Source organism: Lynx canadensis, chromosome A2 (genome assembly GCF_007474595.2).
Source record: "Lynx canadensis isolate LIC74 chromosome A2, mLynCan4.pri.v2, whole genome shotgun sequence".
In the NCBI taxonomy this organism is placed as follows: Eukaryota; Metazoa; Chordata; class Mammalia; order Carnivora; family Felidae; genus Lynx; species Lynx canadensis.
The window spans coordinates 82,184,088-82,203,026 of NC_044304.2; the positions used below are offsets into that span (position 1 = coordinate 82,184,088).

General features: G+C 36.0%; 1 protein-coding gene across 1 annotated transcript in view; it reads right to left on the bottom strand.

The window, feature by feature from the left end:
• Positions 1-18,939, bottom strand: part of MAGI2 (membrane associated guanylate kinase, WW and PDZ domain containing 2) — a 1,350,333-nt gene that overhangs the window by 317,171 nt on the left and 1,014,223 nt on the right. Inside the window, 1 exon segment of the mRNA XM_030307841.2 lies at positions 14,047-14,104. Coding sequence (XP_030163701.2) covers positions 14,047-14,104 — 58 coding nt within the window.

Below are 18,939 nucleotides of genomic sequence, written 5' to 3' on the forward strand. Positions count from 1 at the left end.
TTCATTAATTTATCAGTGTTCCAGGCGCTGGGGACACAAACATGACTATGACACAATTCCTTCACCGACAGGGCACATTACTCCACTGGGGAGATAAACAAGTCAGGTGACCAGCCACCTCAGTTCCTAGGACTAAGGGATTTCTCAGGGCATGAGACTTTAAGTTTTAAAACTGGGACAGTCCTGGGTAAATTGGGACGAGAAGAAAAGGTGACTTTTCTGCTGGTTCAGAGAAAGCCTCAGAAAAAGGGGACACTGGAGGAGGCTCTAGAATGCCTTTTGCCAGATGGAGAGGGGGCATTTGAGAAAGAGAGTAGGGGACACAAAAGCGTTTAGGAATATTCACTTTTGCTTAACTAGAGTAGAAGACAAGTGAATACACAGATGCACATGATTGCCTGTGGCTGGTGTAGGAGCCGGAGGTAGAGCAAGAGGATGAAAGCTACAAGACTGGAAAACCAGTTCCAAGTCATGGTATGGGGCTTGGTTTTGTCAGCAAGTCTCCCTACTTCCATTATGACTTAAGTCTAATGGATAGCTGTAGCTCTGAAAGTCTTCATCATGGAGGATATGCTTTATTCCTGAACTTGGGGGGGCATTATGAGTTTTACCATATCAGCCAGATTGGAAAATTGTGGTGCTCCCTAGAATTCTCAATCCTTTCAGCACCATTTTACTGGTCACCTCCAATGCACTAGGTATTGTTCTTTCCTGGATGAATAAGAGGTGCTCCAGGACGATGAAGAATAACTTTGTCCAGGGAACTAGACATTATCATGTGCTGGGAGGTATGAGAATAACCTGACCTGTAATATACTCTGTGTGTTGAACTGCATTGTTATTGATTAATAAATTATTTATGTGCTGTTAAAATGTGAAGTCACGCTATAGTGTTAAGTCCTCTGAACTGCATACATCACTCACATATAATGATAGACATACAAAGCCATGGATACAGGAACACTTTGGAGCCTGACTCCAAGGACAGTCAAAGAATTAGCAAAGACACTCAGAATAGTGAGGAATCATGCAGACAACATCACCAATATCTGCAATTAACCAGGAAGGAGGAAGCCAGGGAAAGAGTGCTAATAAATGGGGGATGGACAAGACTGGGGGCAGTACTGTGGCCGATTCTCACCGTCAACAGGACATGAAGATAATTCCAATTCCATCTGGTACCAAAACTCCCAACATTTCCAGGTCCAATAACCATAGTGAGAAAGATATTAAAACATATTATGTTTGACTATTGGGTCTTTATTACTGCCTGGACTGGGGGAAATCAAATATATAGCTATTCCTTTTACACACTGGAAAGTGATGCAGGAGGAACTAGAAAGCCAACCAACAAACAAAAAAACACTCTTATTTTGATACTTGGCATAAACTTTCACTATGATACCATGGGGCCTGAGTGTGGGCAGAAGGCTCTCGTTCTGGGAAGGTAAGGACCCTGGGAAGAAAGGCATGGGAAAAAAAAAGAAAGAAAGTAGTGGGAATAGAGAATAAAGGTTTAGCAGAACTAAGAGCAAATAAAGGTGGAAATGAATTACTCCACAGTTGTTTTCAATAGGTTGTTTTTTGCAGGACAAGTATTGTTGCAGAGTTTCACATAATTAGCATACAACGTTTAAAATTATGCCATTACTGTAAGAGCAAAGCTTCATGCAGATTAGATGATAGTTCCATGTAGCTGTAATGGGGTATGTATTTTCACATAACGTGTTTGTTCCTTTTCATAATACGCACCAGGAAGGCGAATTTAGGCTCCCACATCGGGCTGAGTTTATATTTTTCATTCTGAATCGTTAAATAAAGATGAAAGGTGTGATGTTGAATATTTCAGAAGCGCATTCCATTTTGCAGTTTTAAAGTTACTTAGTTCCTGTTCTGATTTAAATTATTTAATAGATGCCACAATTTGGGGAGAAAACAATTGTTTGAAGAAAGAATGTCAGCCTTGTAAACAAAGGAGAAAATAAAGGGAGAATGGTGAATGGTAGAGGGAGTGGGAACTATTTTTCATTGAACAAACACTATATGCCAAACCCTCAGCTAAACAGGCTCCATACTTTTAATTCATGTGGTCTTCAAAGTGGGTAAATGATTTTCTGCAGATCTCACAGCAAGGGGCAGGTGTGTGATTCAAGCCCAGCTCTGTGTAGTGCCAAATCCAACAATACTGATTTATGTGGTTCTGACACAAATACACACTTACTTTTCAAATGACATAATTTACATATATACAGGCATGGACTATGTTTGTAATCCTTAATATACTTTATCCAGGCGATTCTCAACTTCTTTTCACCAGAATTCATTATATGAAACTGGTAACTTTCACAGTATTGTAAATTACAACAGGGAAATGGATGCAAAAAGGGCAAAATTTTTTAAAATACGGCACATTATTTTGATTATGAAATGATTTTGTTTTTTTTAGACCACCCATAGATTATGTACATAGAAATGGGGACTTAGGTTTCATAAGAAAACGTGTGTGTGTGTGTGTGTGTGTGTGTGTGTGTGTGTTTTGCATACTGTGAAAAATGAAATGGTAATGAGAATATGGGTGAGGAACTAGGAGCCCTGGCTTTGCATAATGCGGTTTTTAAACCAGAAAAGTCTCCTTCAAGGATTGCCTTTCAGATTCACTGAGGGTTAATCTTAACTCAATTTTCTTGAACTCTGCTCTTTAAACTGTGGAAGTCGAACATAAGTCATGTCTCTGGCAATTATGATATCGATCATAAGATGATTCGGCACTAATATTTATGAACAGGTTAAGGTTGTATGTGAGTGAGAATGAGGGAGTCAATAATAACACAAATATGGATGTCTTGTCTCAAATTTGATAAGGGCATGTGAGGTCCTACTGAGGTCCAGTGATACAATAAGAAATGAAAATGAGATACTTACTCAGCAGGAAATTTCTTACATGGTAACACAGTGGAATCTAGAGAACTGCTCAACTCTCTCCCTGGCACATAAAGGTTATCTGTGAGCTGTGGACTCATGAGGAAGAACAGGAGTGAGGGGCGCCATATTCACTCTCTGCTATCCTCAATCTCACGTGTGCATCTAGGGTTTCACTAACATGAAAGCCACTTATAATGAGTCTGAGTTGTCATTCTCTCCTAGTTTTGAGACCCAATCAGTATTCAGAGTTTAAGCTACATTTGAAGGTGGAATCCACCACTCACTACCTTTGTGAAGTTCCCCTGATACCCCTGAACTGCAATGGCCCATCTGTAAATATCCTACTTACCTCATGGGACTATTTTGAGGAGCACACAGAAAAACTGTATGAAAGCATTTAAAGATGGAACATTATGGAAATTTAAGTTGATTTTAATGTTATTTTATATTTAGAGTATGAGAGTTAACTAGAGCTTAAATATGGACAACATAAAGTCTCTAAATTCCTGTCCTGGGCTGTAATTCTATTCTCACCTTGTAGTTTGATGGCTTGACTTCTAAAAGTTTCTCCATCCATGAAACATGAATAATAGCATCTAACATAAAATTTTGTGGTGATGATTTAATGAGTTATGTAAAATACCAACTATCTACCAAGTAGGTAGGTACCAACTTAGTAGATGCTAGCTATTAATATTACTTTTCTGGGTTGACTAATAGTTACTAAGTATTTACACATTAAGTCAATGTCACAAAGTAAACTACTAAGTAATGTTACAGAAAAAAAAAGAAAATAATTCCTATCACTTTATCTATCTGAAAATCTATTCACCTTTTTTTTGCACCTAATTAAAATGAAAGAAAGGGAAGTAAGAACAGGATGAGGGGACTTTGTCAGCCTCCATACGTGAGTGTTGTGCTTAATGGAAATCTGAACTAATGTTTTAACATTATGATGAACTTAACAAATGGTGCTTAATAAGCTGTCAGAAACTACATACCTAATGGTGAGTTTCTTCTAGACTACATTAGTACAAAACTAATTTCACTGGTTCATCACAGCAAATTGACTTTCTTTTGCCTGTATGTAGTAGAGCTGGCTAACCTTCTAAGCCACAGCATAGAGTATTTTTTTTCCCCTGACAATTTTGAAGTTCATCTTATGTAGCTATATTGAATTTAAATGTGAAATCTTATAATACAGATCTTTTTTAATCCACCTGTTTTTAGTATACAATTAGCTGAGTCTATTTTAATATCATTTGGTCTAATTAAATGCAAAGTCACCTGTTAAACACTAGTAATAAATAATGTTTAACAATATCGCTTCACATCATAAGGGGGAAAACAACATTCCCTTCGAATGTATTCAGCTTTGATAATAGTTCTTACCCTGACTTTTTGTTTATAAGCTTATATTTATCTTTCTGCCCTTTTAATGACAATTGTAACCACCATCTCATGTCTGTAGATATGAAGTACATTTATATTTTTTCCATAGCTTTGTGAGGAGATTCTATTATAATAATCCACCCTTTTTGGAAGCCTTCTTTCCATAACACTCATGTGATGGGATGGTTAAAACCATTAAAATAAAATTCAAAAAGTGGTAATGTATATGTTATTGTCTAGCCAAATAACAAGTGGAAATTGAAAGAAAATGCTTTCAGATTTTAAGTATTCTTTGATCAGCAGTTATAATGAGAAAATAATGAGGCTCACACAGGAAAATGGCCAAAATTATCCTTGTTAACACAAGGTACAGTAGATATTCCTTGAACTAGCAGAGACCTTAGCAATCACCTAATCCAAACCGCTCATTTGACAGATAAAAGCCAGGGAGGTTAAGTATAATTTTGCACTTGCCTGTGAATTCAAAATCATGGATGCAAAAAAGGACAAGTATTACTAACATCATGGTCTGTGACACAGCATGAATTTTGAATACCATTATCTGCATATTGAAAAAGACGAGACTAAAGTTCTCATGTGGGGGTGGAGGGGCATTAAATTTTACCCATTTAGGGTGACCATCCTCTGTTTTATTCAATAATAGGCTGCCCAAAGGATGACATCAATAGGCCACTTCCTGGGTTTGACTAAGTTCCCTCATCCCTGACAGTACTAACATCTCTCTGAGCTGAATGTGATTCTAGTTATGTATCCATTAAAGATCTAAAAAGGCCTAAATGCCAGCCAAGTACTTTAATTCCAGAAAGAATTCTTTTCTAACACTGGGGGGAAAATGGCTGTGTTGTTTCAGTATGCTAGTTTTCTACTTGCTGTGATCCTGAGGGATTTTTAGGATAATTTTGACTCCATGGAATTTTCACTTTATGTGCTAACTTTAGAACTTAGTCTAAGATAGGACTCCAAAGTATGTGATGATACGGATTGGTAGCATGAGACAACAATCTGCAGTTCACCCACAAGAAGCCTAGCATGTTTAATCCAGAGAGAGAATAGCTAAACTATAGAAGCTAACTGTTCTACAAATTATAGAATAATAACAGTGATCTTGGGGTGCCTGGGTTGGTCAGTCGGTTAAGTGTCTGACTTCAGCTCAGGTCATGATCTCATGGTTCATGAGTGAGATAGCTCATGAGTGAGATAGCTCAGAGCCTGGAGCCTGCTTTGGATTCTGTGTCTCCCTCTCTCTCTGTCCACCCCCCTCCTCTCTCTCTCTCAAAAATAAATAAACATTAAAAATTTTAAAAAGAAAGAATAATAACAACGATCTCTTTATGTGTTATATAACATTGCCTTGGCTTGGCAAGAGGCAAACAGGATTGTCCAGTTGAAGATAGTAGCAGCTTTCTGATGTGTTGCCTTGCTATGAACTCCATTGGACTGGAGTCCCCTCCTCCAATGGCAGGGACAGCAATTCCCACAGGGCTGTAGGTCTTCTCAGTGCAGGAATAATATCCTCCACACAGCTCATATCCAGCTCAAAGGGTTGTCTGCAACTGCCTTGAACAGCAGGTCCCCCAAATGCAGACTGTCTTCCCTGCTGTTCCCAAGGCTATTTTCAAGTTCTCATGGTCCTATAAAAATGGTCGAGAAGGAAGAAGCATGATCTTTCCTCAGGAGCACACAGCATGGTGTTTCTGGTTGTGACTACTCCTGTCCTCTTTCTCCCTGTAATGCTGAGGGCTCAGGGACTGTGTCCCTCACACTGCTGCCTCCACGACAAGTTCCTCTGCTCTGTTCTACCTGGTGTGCTACTGGGCTATATGCCTATGCTTCACCTCTGCAGAAGCACCTAACAGAGCCTGATTTAATTTGCTAGATTCATAAAAAAATGCCTAAAGACAAAAAAACCCCAAAGTTTTACAAATATATTCATAAATATATTCTCAAAGAAAAGTTGATGCTGGAGTAATAATTCCCCTGTCTTTCATTACTGACTTCAAGACAAAGAAAATAATTCATTAGAACTGTAAAAATTGTCTTAAAAAACATTTATATGTAACTCTGATGCCAAGGGTGAATAATTCATTGTTATTTCTAAAATTCCATTTGCAATTAAACCAATTTAAACTTCTGGATGCTCAGAACATTCTTTATTTGGAACCTGAAGGTTTGTTAAATAAGGTGGTTTATGAGATCAAACAGTTTCTAATAAGAGTGTTTTTAATTAGAAGTTTTCTTTCCTTCATTTGAAAAGACATTCAGGGGAGGAGAAGGTAACTAGAATACAGAACACATTTTGATCATATTAGAATGAAGCAGCAGTGGTGAAGGGCCTCACAGCATGACAAATTATCTCTGATCTCAGGTGAGGGATGGATGAGGGGTGTGCATTCAGATCCCGACTGGATGGTAGTGGTAAGAAGAAAGATTGGACATGGGACTTCACTTTGATTGAAAGGATCATAGTTTAAAAATATTTGAGGGAATCTGGCATAAAGAGTAAAAGGAAGCCATAAGCCTTTCTTCTGATCTGTGGTTGAACTGTAGTGTTAGGAAAGTAAATTAATAGCCAGTTGAAATTTATATAATATGAGAGAGTAGTACAGAGGAGGTAAGTAGGAATTGCCAATTACATACTATCAGAAATGCTAATGTAGGGTGCCTGGGTGGCTCAGTCAGTTAAGTGTTCAACTCTTGATCTCGGCTCAGGTCATGATCTCATGACTTGTGAGATTGAGCCCCATATTGGGCTCTGTGCTGACAGCATGGAGCCTGCTTGGGATTCTCTCTCCCTGTCTCTCTGCCCCTTCCCTGCTCATGCATGTGCATTCTCTCTCTCTCTCTCTCTCTCTCTCAAAAATAAGTAAATAAACATTTATCTATATATCTGTAGCTATATATATATTTTAAAGAAATGCTAGTGTAAAATGCAAAGAGGATGTGTATGAAGCTAGGGTGTCCCTCACTTATAAGACCAGATTGCTTGTTTCTTCCAGGCTGAAAGGAGTGACAGCACAAAGGAAGAAACTGGCCTGGCTCAGAGCAGAGGAGGTAAAAATATAAAGCTGCTGACTTAGCAAAACAGTTACTTGTAGTTCAGAAGAGATCAAGTGCCCCACATTTATTTCAATAGACCTGTTCCCTTTGTTCAGCTGTGAAATGAGCTGATTTATACTTGTTTAATGAATATGAGAAAATATTTTGTCAGGTAAAGACATTTTATATTAGTATAGAAATATAGCTACTCTACTGAACAGTCTCTCTTTGCTGTATAGGGCATCAGACTTCATCAAACTTCAGCCTAACTGGCCAGATGTCCTTGGAGAACTCAGTGAAGTCTTCAGAGGACTGGTCCCCTTGTTTGTAAATGTTGTGACTGTCATTTGGGATAATGGATGTGAAAGCACATTAAAAGTTAAAATAATGCCTTAAACGTTACTATTTCTACTATTACTTTCACAAATCCCAGCTATATGAGATTACATATACAATAGACAATTATGACCAGAATAACGTCCTTAGGAATTAGTCTGAAACCTCAATCCCTTTGGAAGCCACAGAAGCATCATACTCTGCAGTCCTTGCTTTATGATTTCAATGGGCTTACGGAATGATCACTAATTCTAAAGAAACACTGTTCTTTATTCCATGTGGCATGCTCTCACCATTAAATTAAATGGCATCTTCCTTACAAATCAAATCATTTCCCTTAGAGTTGTTCACTTTTGGGGGTATAGTGTAATCATGAACGAGCTGCAGAAGTAATGCCATAAGGAGAAGCCTTATCCATGTTATTGGGACACACAAAATAAAAATAACTAACATTTATTAAGCACTTGCTCAATACGTGTCAATTGCTAAGCACCAACTGTGGAATGAGACTATCCAGGTTCAAATTCTGGCTCTATTATTTAGCACCTGTAAAACTATCTGTACCGCAGTTTCTTTCTAAAGTGAGGATAACAATACAGACTTCAGAGGTTTTTTTGTTTTTGTTTTTTGCGAGGATTAAATGAGCTAGTATGTGTAAAGTGCTTTGAATACCACTTGGCATGTGGTAAGCTCACAATAAAAGGTCTTCCTCTCCTCTCCTCTGTCCCTTCCCTCTCCTTCTCCCCCTCTTCATCCTCCTCCTCCATGATGTGTCTACTCAAGATCTCCCAGCTGGGAGGCTGCAGGACTGGCATACTGTGAAACTCTGTAGCCCATACTCTTGGCTACTAACTGATAGTAATTGATATTACCAAATGCTATTGACAAGATTTGGAGTTCACCATAGCATAGAACATCACAGAGCAAGTGCATGGTACTTCAGTTTAGCATCTTCTCTTGCATACATTTGTAAGTTGGGGAAAGGATTTCTTTGTTAAACAGCTGTTTTGATAGCATTAAGAAAAGTTTGCCAGTGTTTGACAGAAAAAAACTGAAAGTTTGAAAAAGTAACTTTCAGTATAGGAAAAAAAAGTCTCTAAGGACAAACAAGATTTTAAAAGGGTACTCTTATCTGTTTATTTCTAATTGGAAATGTTTTACCTTCATGCTGACTTTTAAAAAAGTCTAAAGTTGGGAAGTTTTTTCTTGGAAAATTTAGAAAACTACTCGGAGGCATGAAGGAGGGAAACATTCTTAAGATATGGTATTGAGTTAAAATCCTCTCTAACCGCTTTCCAACTTGCAACATCATGACGAATACTCACCATTAACCATGAAATGAATGTGATTCTCCTTTTACATTTAATGTTACATTGAGGATATTATGCAGTATCTTTCAGACTTTCTGGAATTGTGTACAAGTAACATTTTATGGTAGCAGATGCGTGACATCACATGAAAAACTTATAAAACCTTTACGTGAAAATCACATCTGTCAGTCCCCACTATCATTTTAACTGTGGTTATATGGTTTGCTTCTCCGTCTGTGACAGAGGAGGCAGCTTTGCCTGAAAGCTGTTCCAGGAAATTGTGTCTTCTGGACTAGCTAGTTAAGCAAATTGTGTAACTGCCATTGAAACCAAAATGTACCCAGCAGACATAATTTCACAAAAGAGGAGAAAAAAACCACATTTGTACAAAAGTCACAGCTGTTCAACTCTACATTTTGCACTTTTCTCATTGAAAAATTTTTTTCTCTTCTGTATGAACAGTGACAGTTACATTTCTAGTTAGCAACTGTAGGCCTTCTTAATACATTGCTAAGTACTGTGCTATCATGGATTTGGTGTCTGTCAGAAGAAATCGGACTAACTTCTGCCTGCTGCTCCATAGAATAGAAACTTGGTCCATCTGCCCTGTCTGCAGATGAAATAAGGGAAGATGTTGAGTAGGGCCCATTGTTCTCTAAAATGCAGAGCTGTGTGGCTGCCTCTGCTGCTCCAAACTAGTGCCAACATCCCATGTTAAGCTCCACACAATATGAACTCTTCTTCTTTCAGGTCTTACAAATCTTAATCCTGGTGGCCACCTTGTCCAGAGTCACTCTCAAGTCATTGCTAATGGAGCTAAAGCTCAGAATGCTTGGGTCAGGAGATGGTCTCAGGATGCCTGGGTGGCTCAGTTGGTTAACTGTGCAGCTCTCGATCTTGGCTCAGGTTCCTGGGATCGAGCCCTGAGTTGGGCTCTGTGCAGATGGCGAGGAGCCTGCTTGGGATTCTCTCTGCCCCTTCTCTGCTTATGCATGTGCTTTCTCTCTCTCAAAATAAATAAATGAACTTTAAAAAATGTAAAAAAAAAAAAAGTCTCACAGGCTGTGTGCGACATGACCTCCCCTTGTTGGACACCTTCCTTTCACTGTGAACCTGCACTAGAGGTGGGCCAGGGAGATGTTCTCTAGGGACCCCTCATTCTTCTTAGTGATGAGTTTCAGAGGCTTGTTCAGACCATTACAGGCTTATGCTAAATTTATGGGATGCATTTTGAGCAAAAGCTTGGAGTCTAGGCTCTACAGTCAGAGTGCCTGGGTCTAAATTACAGCCATTCCTCTCAATAATGTGTGATACTGGTTAAGTTACATAACTTCATCAGCTGGGATTTTCCTATCTCTACACTTAAGACAATCTACCTCCTTATCACTATAGTGAGAATTATAAATGTGGTAAATAAAGACTGTTGAGCACTTAACCCAGTTCATGGCACATACTAGGCACTCATTAATGTCAACTATTCTGATGATATGGTAAGGATGATGGTGGTGATAATTTTTCTGACTTTTGAATATAATAAACCTAAAATCTTAAAAGTGATTTTGCACAGGACAGAATTGTGGCATAGAAGGGTAAAATCAGTAATAGTGGTCAAAACCTATTCAATTCAGGTTTTTTAGTTTCGAGTTGTATGAACACTTTCCTCCTATAGATCACTGGAATTGCTATCTGCTTGTCTAAGGCTGACAAGGAGTATGAGTGCTTGTGTAACTGGGCCAGAGGCACATTTCAATCCAACATGCCCTGCTGACGACAGAGGGTCCACTCTGAAACTTCTGCTCCCAGACACTGGTCTATTTGAACAGAGTGACAGGCTGCTAAGTTAGACTTCTATGTCCCTGCACAGGCTTTTTTGGCCACTAGGTGGGAAGGTGGAATGCTTGTCATATTTTGTAACCATACCTCTAATTGTGTGAGTGTGTAATTAAACACCAAAAAAAATGATAGCTCTACAGAAAACCCGCTGTCCATCATTATTAATAGAATTAGTGAATCAACATTTTCTGGACTGCAGATTTACAATGAAGACCATCTTGCTCTGTTTCATTAGCTGAATATTAATATTACAAATGTATATGATTCCAAGATATTGATATCAATGTTATCACTACAATTATAAACAGTGTCTTAATCTAGGTATATTGTATCTTATATATAATGATATCTGTAATGAAAAGTTGACATAACAACTTAAATTAGACATTTATTATTTTTTGGTATAACTATATGAAATTAGGTGGCCTTTATTCAACAAAAATACTTTATGGGCTGAAAGTGGTGAATAACCACTACACTCAATATGCAGTGTTTCCACTTCATACAGTTTCCACCAATAAGACTACTTTAGAACCAATACATACCTTGTGAAAATAATAGTGTAATAGAGATGCAATTCACATTTTTTGGAACAGTTAAAACAAACCACATAAATAGATATATTTCAGTTAAAATGGACAAGTTGTCTTTGTTGTGACAGGAGATATCCCTGATTTTAAGTAATGTTTATATTATATAGGATAAATGGCGGTATTTTAATTATTTTGCTAATTTTTTTCAAAGGACATTTCTAAAAAATATTGGTATATAATTCTACTTAAAAATTATCTTCACATTTGAATTATGTGTCTCAATTTTCTGGTTGGTCAGATACACCCCACACATCTACTAATTGGTGTTGGTTATGTGTCACGGAATCATGTAATGAGGAAAAAGCCATGACAAGTGGTAGAACTGGATGCAACCTAAAGGAAGTTAAAACAATCTGACTCACTAAGACCTGTGTGTATGATGTCACATTCACTTGAAATCTAAAACTACTAAATATGGTGGTCTCATCTAATGATATAAGATGTGACAGGGTAAATTATGAATAATTTTCTGACTATGGTGGTGATACATGAAAAATTAAGTGGAGACATAGAGACAGAAATATAATTTAAGCAAAAGCAAATAAGAAAAGACAATCATTTGGAGTATAAAGATAATTAGGACAATTGTCTTTTAGGGTTACAGCTAGTGTCCAATTCAATAATTAATTACAAGGGGTCTACCACAGCAGATCTTTACTTGAACAACACGAACTTCAATGATTAAGAAGGTAGGAAGCATTACTTTCTGATGTGTTGGGTGTCTCACCTCTATGACAGACAAGACAGGGAAGAAAAGTTTGAGTTAAGTATTATTTTCCACATTGAAGCCAGCTTGCAAGCAGTTGAAGGCATGGGAGAACAACCTGAAGAATTAGAACAGGGTGGGGGCTAGCAAACTATGTCCAGCAGGACAAATTTGGCCAGCTGCCTATTTTTGTAAATAAAGTTTTATTGGATGATAGCTATGCCCCTTCATTTAAGTGTTGCCTATGGTTGCATTCAAGCGACAGTGGCAGAGCAGAATAGTTATGACAGAAGTCATATGCCCCCCCGCAAAAAAAAAAAAAAAATTGCTATCTGGTTCTTACTGGAGTTTGCTAATATTTGGACTAAAGAAAAAAATTCTTATTCAATGAATTCTGTAAGGAAGTGTATTAAACATGAGATCTGGTTTGTCACATACCTCAGTTTTCTTTCCTTACATGGAGTTATCTTGGATTTCAGATGTAATAGTCTTAGGCATAGTACAGCATGATTTAGTGAATTAAGACCAGCTAGCATTTATTGGAGACTATAATGTTGATAAATTAATCCAGAAGCTGCAGCTATATTATTATTAAAATATGTGTATCTTAATTGATTAACAATATAGTAGAACTAAGGGGGAGGCTTATAAGTATACGCAAGTGATGTCCCTTTATTTTTGCAATTAGTGATACCTCCAGGAATTCACTTTACTTTTTGCATCTATTGAGTATCCCCTGACATTAGAGCACTAGATATTATGTAAGAAAATCGCACGTGGTAAATGAGGTGAATTCATCTTGACTTGAAATGACTGACAGTGATGCCAAATTTGGGGGTTTTCTAGATGAAGATGAAGGAGATACTCAAGGGCAGGAAGCTCACAGATCTTACTCATCATCACCTCCCCAGCACAAAGAAGGGCTTGACACTTAGTAAAAGCTTAGTAACTGAATATTATTACCAAAACAATTTAGCAATAATGCCATTGATCACTAACCCTTCACCATCTAGATTATTATTGTTAAAAAGAATGTGATTAGAGAAAACAGAGTTAGATCTTGATAAATAATGTGAACACCTCTAGTTTTTCAGTCCTTGCATCTCTTGGGTAGTAAACTTCTCATAAGCAACATGTAGGCTTTGCTATTCACCCAAGAACATAAACGTTACACACTAGAAAGAATAAAAAAATTCTCTACCAGAAGAGGGGGTTCTAGAAAAGTAAGTTGCATATTTAACTTTTGGAAGTTATGAATATTACTTGATTTTCCTTAATATATATAAAGTCCTAATAGGGGCTTTATTTGAAATAAAACGATGTATGGAGGGGGTAACTCATATTATACCATACATATACATTACATTATACATGTACATACACTATACATTAAAGCAATGCAACCTCCATTAGACAACATAAAAGTCCAATCTGCAGAAAGAATAATATTAATTGGAAATGGGGCCTTAAAAGAGAAAAAAAAATTCTAAATTTTATTTCATCCTTCAGCTGGAAAATACGGCTGCTTTATTTAATTGGTTTCAAAATCTATTTTAATAGAAAATCTCTTTTGCACAACTAACCAGCTCCCAACATTTTGATTGCAAAATGAAGGGCACTTACTTTGATAACTTTAATTATCACTCACTTAGAGGACAGTGTGAAACACTTTTCCAATTGGTGTTTCAGAATCATGAGTCAAAGGAAAAGAATGACAAATTAGCCAGCTGGAGAAGGAAAATACAGCTAGCTGGTGATGCTTGACTCTTTGTGGATATTTCAAAGTAAGATGAAAGAGAAACAAAAGGGCTGTTAGCCACACATGCTCAAGAAATGAAATACTAACACAATTTCACAACATGTTAATAACAAGTTAATAGCAAACTTAAAGACTTACTCAACATAATAAGTGCCATATATGGGATCATCAATTTTTTCCCAGCCATATGGAAGCTCTGAAAAATAAAGAGTTATTTCTTTCAGTAAATAAGCAACAGATATCACAATTTCTAATAAAAAGTAATATAATTTAATTGTTCACGTATTGCAGAAGCAGTCTACCAAAGTGGAGGAAAGCATTCAGAGTCAGCACTAACATTCTGACACGTATTGTATGAACTATAAGAAGCAATGACTTGAAAATTGGCAGTTAAAACACAGAGCTCTCTTCTCTGCAGATATACTGCTGGGGCTAGCTGTTGATGCCACGCCAAGCAGTAGGATGGCACGTCATCACGTTATCACCACTCAGGGCAATACAGAAGGCAAATTGCTTTCCTGACAGTGCATACCATTTTCTTATTTATTTGTATTGTTAAAAGGAGCATTTCAGGATAAAGATCATATTTTCAAAATACCTTTCTGAGGATAGCAAATAGTTTCCGATGACTGAAACAAAGGCATTATAAGTTCTCAGTTGACATTCCACAATTCAAGATGGTTAGCTGGCTGTTCTCTCCACACAGGCCAGATTTTGAATGCTGCCAATATACTCTCTGGGCATGGTTTTCAAAGTCTAAAATTTTGAACCCACTTTCCTTGGCAATATGATTCATATTTTCTATTCTTCATGGTTAATTTTAATACACACATTTAAAAATATCAATAATACTGTACATGCTTCTATAGGCAAAAACATGCTATTTGAAAACAAGATTTATTTTATGATACTGTTTTCCAAATACATTGGAGCCTTTATGATTATTAACACCTATAAATATGAAGAGTATTATATTTTTCTTTGTAGATATTAATTATACATGCATAGCACCTAGAAGCTAAGGAAGATATATTGGCATGCTTTCAATGATATGTTTAAATGAAATTTAAAAGTTTTATTATTACAGTAATAACACATGTTCACTATAGGCAAGGCACAGTTATAGACAGAAAATTAGAATTATCTGCAGTGTTGCCATCCAGAGATAATCACTGCTAATATTTTGGTGGATATCCTTTAACTATTTTCATACATAGGTATTTGTGACTCATTTTTTCAGAGATCAGATCACAGAGTGCACATCATTTTCATAGCCTGTTATTTCTACTTGACAGAGTATCAAGGGCATCTTCAATGTGAATGAGCATTACTGCAGAATGCCACTTTTAGTGGCAGGTGGTGGTCTGCAGTATGGCTAGAGTCTGTACAACACTACCTCTTCTGTTATTGAACATTTGGGACTTTCCGGTTTTTACCTGTTATATGTCACCTGTGTTGGACTCACTAAACCTAAGTCTTCCATCATTTTCCCGGTAACTTAGTCATAATAAATTCCTATAGGTGGAATTTTGGATTAAAGGGCATCTAACCTTTTATGGTCTTTGATCTGAATTGACAGATTAGCACTGTGCTACTCACAAGATAGAACAATTTATAATCTCACTAGGGGTGTATGAATAATTTTGTTTTTCAGTACTATCGAATCAAATGCAGGTCCATGATTCTTCATCCAAAACTTTTATGGACAGTTAGGTTTTAGAATTAAGAAGTTTTCTGATTTTCAGAAGTTAACACGATGCAAATGTCTTCTGTCCCATAATACTCCAAGCAGAGTCTGGGGAAGCAGTTTTTAATCAAATACATGAGCATTTATGCAGCCAAAATTATGTGATCTGTACCAAGAGGCACACATAAGGACTACTTCATATCAGTGAGCACTGTTTTGTTTCCAGAGTGTCTAGGTCAGGTCACATTTTGCTGCCAAATGAGTTACAAAAGACAGTTTTAAGAGCTTTTGAATTTTTGAATATTCAGATAAAGTATTGTGTATCATTATTTTAAAAACCAACCACACTGATTTTAAAATGGCAACTTGTGGTTGGTTTAAGTTACCTTCCTTGGGTTGCTAGCTAGTTAGAACAGTTTTTGTAGGTTTATACTCAGGCAATTGTGTTTTCTTTTGTACATTTCTCATTTTTAAAAGTCAATCCCTAAGAGTTCTTTATGTATTAAGGATATTAATCCTTTGTCACATGTTGCATATGTGTTTTTGAGTTTGTTTAGATTTAATTTTGAACATTTTCTTTTACACATAGATGTTTTAAATTTTATTCGGTAAATTTCTCAGCGTTTTCACTTAGGTTTTGTCATTGGAGCCTACTTAAATACTGAAGATATTTTTCTAGTGTTTCTTTACCTTGTTTTAACATAAAGTCTAAGCTATGCTTTATTTATATCTCTTAGATTAGTCATATCTGAATGAATATATAACACTAAATTGTGGAGTACCTTAAGAAATTTTTTTTCAAAATGATCATGATAGCATTACTGAATATTCACTACGATCAAGGTACTGATGGACTTACCATGTGTTAACTCATTTATCCTAAAGAACTCAGAATTGAAAATCCTTGTATTCTGCTTCCAGTGATCTTAACCAATTTAGATATCAATTTAGACACTCTGTTTAGCACAGCATAAACACACTTAATTTAGATTAAGGACAATAACAGTCCAGATGGTTTTCACCAAATCCCCCTAGCTATTGGAGAATTTGCCTATTAAAAAGAAGAATCTGTTTGACAGATATCTACTGGGCGCCCTTGACAAGCAGCAAAAGTAAAAGAATATACAGAGGATAGCAACTGATATTATGACAATTTATTAATATGGCTGAATACATGGATTCATATTTATAATAGGTTTATCATCTCATGAATACAATAATATGTAAAGTAATCACATTCAATAATATATAAAGTAAACAGCTAACATGCTTAATTTTATGGATACTAGTCTTGTGTCTTAATGGTATTGTTATATGGAAACATGATGGTCGAATTTTTAAAATTATATTTTATAATGTAAACTGTTTCTTCACTTATTCCTTATCTTTGACTCATTCTTTGAGTAAGTTACTAATTCTAAGCAATGCATCCCCAAAGTACAGAGTTAATTGATTCCTTATCTTTGTAGATTTGCAATGCAAAAGGTTCTGGAAACTATTTATTGAGTATCCTGCGTCACTTGCCATCATGAAGTATTCATCAGAATTTACGGGGAATCTGATTTGCTTTGCCTAACATATCAATGTATTTTGTTTGTTTGCTTGAGTGTTCTACATTTCCTAAATAAATTATTAATTTGTTCAAAAACAAAATTATATATTACAAATATTTATACTCTAAAAATTGAAGTATTTTCATTATTAGTGATTCTTGACTCACAATTTTTTTGGGGGGAGGAAGTAATTTTTATTAAACATTTTATTCCAGATAAATGAATTATAATCTCATTTTTTTAAAATATATTTTTTACCACATTTTACCCAAGGTGAGAAGAGATAAAAAAAACATAATGAGAGCTAAATGCTATGTGCTAGGCATTGTTTATGTACATTATAAAAAACAAATAACTTAATCCTCAAAATTAACTTGTAAGGTACATTATTATCACACTCAATTACAAGATGAGGAAATGAAGATACCAAAAGATTCTGACAGTTAATTGTTCAAGTTTTAAACTCCTATGTCCCAATCCAGAGCCTGCATTTTAATTAATTTATTAATTTTTCATTTACTTATTTTGAGACAAGATGATACACTAACCCTCTGTTATAAAAGCTATTATTCATTTTATTTTAAATATCTACAAGGGGTTCAGTAATAGATATATTCATCAGTTCATATGTAAACGTGGCACAATGGGTATAAAAATCTACAACCAATGTTTAAATGCTCTGTATGTGTGTATATGAGTGTGTGTGTGTGCATGTGTGTATGCACATGTATGTATGTGTACATTCCCCTTAATGACATTTGCTTGAGTAGTAAAGAAAGGTCTAGGCTAGAATGTCAATGAAAAAACACAAGTTTTTCTTCACTCATAAAAAGACAACTCATAAAATAAACTTTTTAGGATTATAAGCTGAATAGTATATATATAGATGATGAAAAGTTAAAGTTAAGAATCATCTTTCACTGTGAAAATGAGCTATTTGGACTTGTGAATTAGTTTTTAAAAATGAATTGCTTCTCTTTAAAATTATGCTAATGATTGAGAAAAAGAATTTCCAATTTTGTACTGTTTGCCCAATTAGGCAAGCATGTAGCTTGGAGCTCTTGGGTCTTGGGTTATTTAGAGTACTGTATTCAACAATACCCGACACATTTGAGAATGATTAAGGTCACACTAATGAAAGCATAACATATACAATGAAACAAGGGAAAATAAACACTTGAGATCAACAAGGTTAATGCTGCATTAAAAACTGTTTTAATTGAGATTTTCCTCAGGCCATGGAACCATGGAGCAAATTCAGTGACTAGATATTCGTATCATGATCCACTCTGCAAAAGTCTGTGTTAAGGTCTACATTAACGTAGTAAGTCTAGCCTGTAAGAAGATCAAAAGATGAAAGGGGCATCCAGTTATGCCTGGATTCTGCCATAGCCACCATGATATATATTTTTTGCTTATTTGTTTTACTCCAATTTATTTATTTGTTTATATTTATTTGTTATGTCCATTTTCATTGCCAAAAAACCAAGACTCCTTTATGCTAGCACACAAGAAGCAGTTTTCAGGCTGCAACTGGGAAACTTGTAGAATCCAAGGACAGTATTTCTTTTGGAAATGGGACTCGAATACTGGACAGATGTAAAAAAGCTAGCTAGGATATAAAACCTTAGGGTATCTCAGAAAGGTCCTGTTTGTCTCACTCACTTTGTCTTTTAAACTGTGCCTCTTTTCTCTATGTCTCTCTTTCTTTCTTTCAGTTCCAATTCCACTGTGTACATCTCCTTCTTTCTTTTCTACTGTCTACTTCTCTGGCTCATCTTGCATATGTCC